General features: G+C 33.1%; 1 protein-coding gene across 1 annotated transcript in view; it reads right to left on the minus strand.

Moving 5' to 3' along the window:
* The window catches only part of LOC106471254 (N-alpha-acetyltransferase 10), a 34,033-nt gene that overhangs the window by 18,803 nt on the left and 11,524 nt on the right, over nt 1–3,706 (minus strand). Inside the window, exon 4 of the mRNA XM_013931845.2 lies at nt 2,310–2,355. Coding sequence (XP_013787299.1) covers nt 2,310–2,355 — 46 coding nt within the window. The remainder of the gene's footprint in view (nt 1–2,309; nt 2,356–3,706) is intronic.

Genomic DNA, 3,706 nt, shown 5'->3' on the forward strand with positions numbered 1-3,706 from the left:
ATTTGAAACCTTTACAAACCCATTGCATGAAGACCTTTATCATGCCAAGTATGATTGAACATTATTCACCACTGAAAGTTAAAGTCTGTTGTAGTCAATATCACCCAAAACTATCTTTCACTGATATTTTGATGATTTTATTGATTTTTAAAAATGCCTTATATTTTTCAGTATTAGATACTCAACTCTCCACAGAATACACAGCTAGCAACTCAGTACTAGATACTCAACTCTCCACAGCTAGCAACTCAGTATTAGATACTCAACTCTCCACAGAATACACAGCTAGCAACTCAGTATTAGATACTCAACTCTCCACAGATTACACAGCTAGCATCTCAGTATTAGATACTCAACTCTCCACAGAATACACAGCTAGCAACTCAGTATTAGATACTCAACTCTCCACAGCTAGCAACTCAGTATTAGATACTCAACTCTCCACAGCTAGCAACTCAGTATTAGATACTCAACTCTCCACAGCTAGCAACTCAGTATTAGATACTCAACTCTCCACAGCTAGCAACTCAGCATTAAACTATAGCCCTCTGCCATATGAGGGCAAAACACCATCTCTGCACAGTATTCCTCTTGAGCACTTTGTGTATACTAAAAGCTGATGAAACAAATAGTAATACGAGAAGTGGGAAGGAAAAACTGGTGGTTCTGGGGAAAGGTGAGTTTCTATTCAAAATACATTTCAGATAAGAAAATGTTAACTTCAAACTACATTATTCACCTCCTCATCAAACAAAATAGTTAGAATCTCACATGGAGAAGATGGTGGATGGATTTGTGAGAAGAAAGAAATTAAAAAGATTAGTTCAATTCTGAGACTATAGCAACAGAGAAAAATCTCATGAGTGTATTTATATATAGTGAGGTTGAACAGCTCTTGCTGTCTTCCCATCTTTGGGACACTTTATTAAGCTACATATTGTCTACCACCAAGTGCTGCTCCCTGTAGGCCTCCCACCCCCAATGAGAGAAAAGAACCTGCATGAGCAACAGGTTATTTTTATATTAAAGTCTTCATTGCTCTTGCTAGTCAAACATATTTTATTTATGCACAAACTCAAGATGACTTGCTCTACTGTGAACTGTATAGATGTTTATTCTATTGTAGTGCATTGTTGTTTGTATTTAAAATATCAAATTGTCATTAAACATTTGTTCTCTGTGTGTAAATCTGTTGTTTTTCTTTCTTTGTGACTGCTGCAATGTGTTGAGAAATATAAACCTCAACTCTGAGAACATCCAGTTATTAGCAGACCTAACCTTTCTGCTTTACTGAGATACCACAGAGTAAAGAAGAAAAATAAATTTTAGTGCAGTGGCCAAATTTTTTTTGTGATTATGGGTGTAAAGTGCTGATGCAAAGGGTGAAAAAAACAACAAGAGTAATGTTCCACCCCAGTAATGTATGAGTTTGAGTATGTGTAAGGATATTATTCCTAACTTGCAGATTGGTGTACTACCTGATTGACAATGAGCAACAAACTGGGGGAAGGGACTGATAAGCATAGTTCCATTTTGGAGTGGTGTTAATCCCACTGGTATGGACAACACCACTGATGAGAAATGGGGCAGGAGTGTCAATCTAAAAGTGCAAGCCAACCCAACACTAAGAACTGGACTTTTCCTGGTGGTTGTGACTAGCCAGATGGGTTTTTTTGAGTTCACATCAGGATGCTGATTTGGGATGATTCATCCCTGAGCCTCCAAATTCTTATAAATATGTCACATATAAGTTTCTTCCATACTGTATGGCTTGACATATTGTCCTAACCACACACTACTTTTATGGTCTGCCAAACTGCTGTCCCTTATAACTTTGCCAAATGAATAAATAAGAAATACTAACAGAGACCATCCTCAAGCTAAAATTTAGTAGTTAATCATCTCTTTAACCTCTGTGAAATCATCACTGCCAACATATAAAGACTGTTTCTTCTATTTGATGATCAGTTGATTTAAAACAGTATATAGTATTGAAACTTGTTTCACCTCGATCACTTGAATTAGAGGAGTAGATACATCACTTCCAACATATAAAGATCATATTTCTTTCAGGTAGATGATCAGTTGCATTGGAAACACACACACACACACATATATATATATATGTACAAAGTGTAATTGTACAGGACAAAAAGAAAAAATACATATTTTTTCTTAGTTGACATCATGAAATTCGGTTTAAAAACACTTTTCATATTAATCTACAGGTTTCAATATCAACTGCATTTGGCAATACATCCTCTCTAAAAACAATAATGCTTTGTATTTTTTTTAAAAAAAAGCTTTACCAAGGAAGTGATATGTCCATGTGGATCATCATCTGAGTCTTCTTCCCTACAAAACACAAACCAACATATCGTTTGAAAAGTAAGGACCCAATGAAGAATGAAATCTAAGAAACATCTTTTAGAAATGTTATTAATATATTGAAAAATAAAACTATTTAACTTAAAAGGATGATTTAATATTATCCACATTAATAATTTACAAATATAACAGTGATTGATATCTGTTATTAACTAATTAAATTAATCAACCTAGTAATAAACGTAACTAGTTTCATTTTAATTAAGTTTGTGAAAAATCTTACCACTTATTATGATTCACTAGTTAGGAACTCTTGCTGTAAACATACTTTTCAGCCTTATCCCAGTAATATCTTACATGAATCAGACAATTTAAGAGTTTTAGTTCAGTTCTAAATTGAATTTCTAAGCTAACAATGCAAAATAATTATAATAATATATAATAAAGAAAACTAAAAAACATATTAAACATTTCAATCAATAATGTTCATGAAATTCACATACAAGTAACAGTAGAACAAAACTAGTTTACTACATACATTACCGATTCTCTGTCAGCATACTGTGAAAAGTTTGGTGCTTTAAAATTTACTTATTTTTTCTAGTTTATTCAAATATCTGTTGACATACTGAATTCATCAGTTTGCTATTGTTCAAACCCTTTTATCTGTTGATAAACTAAACTTATCACTGTGTGCCACTGTTCACGCCCTCTTATTTATTGATAAAGTGAAATCACCACCATGTGCCAATGTTCACACCATCTTATCTGTCCACACTCTGAAATCACCACCATGTGCCAACTGTTCACATCTTCTGAGGTGTTGTTAAGCTGAAATCATCACTGTGTGTCAATTGTTCACACTCTGGTTTTGCACCTTGGTTTTCCAAACACACTAACAATGTCTGGACATAAGAGATTTTTCTTCAAAGCTAGTATTGTTTAAAAAACCTGTAAATCTTATAACATAGACTTGTTAAAAAATCAGTTTTACATTGTTTAGAAGTTAGAATTGTTGCAAGAAAGACATTTTTCATATTGTTCAAAGTGCAAGTAGCACCACTGGATGAGTATAGATATATATGATGCCCCTTTAACAGTGACAAAACATTGTTTTTATTTGATAGTGTTTATCTATTTTTAAAAAGATTGTCTTTTTAAAACAGGTATCTTTATATTTGTTTTCTATATATATGATTACAAGTAATAAAAAAAAAAGAGGGGAAAAAATTAAGGATGATGTAGGGATAGAAATGTCAAAAAGTATAGAAACAAGGTAGGGATGAGCACACAAAACCATAAAAAGTCACTACATAAGTAGCCAAATCTTTCCAAAAAAAGTATAGAAACAAGGTAGGGATGAGCACACAAAAACATA

This window comes from Limulus polyphemus, unplaced genomic scaffold, assembly GCF_000517525.1.
Source record: "Limulus polyphemus unplaced genomic scaffold, Limulus_polyphemus-2.1.2 Scaffold4495, whole genome shotgun sequence".
Lineage (NCBI taxonomy): Eukaryota > Metazoa > Arthropoda > Merostomata > Xiphosura > Limulidae > Limulus > Limulus polyphemus.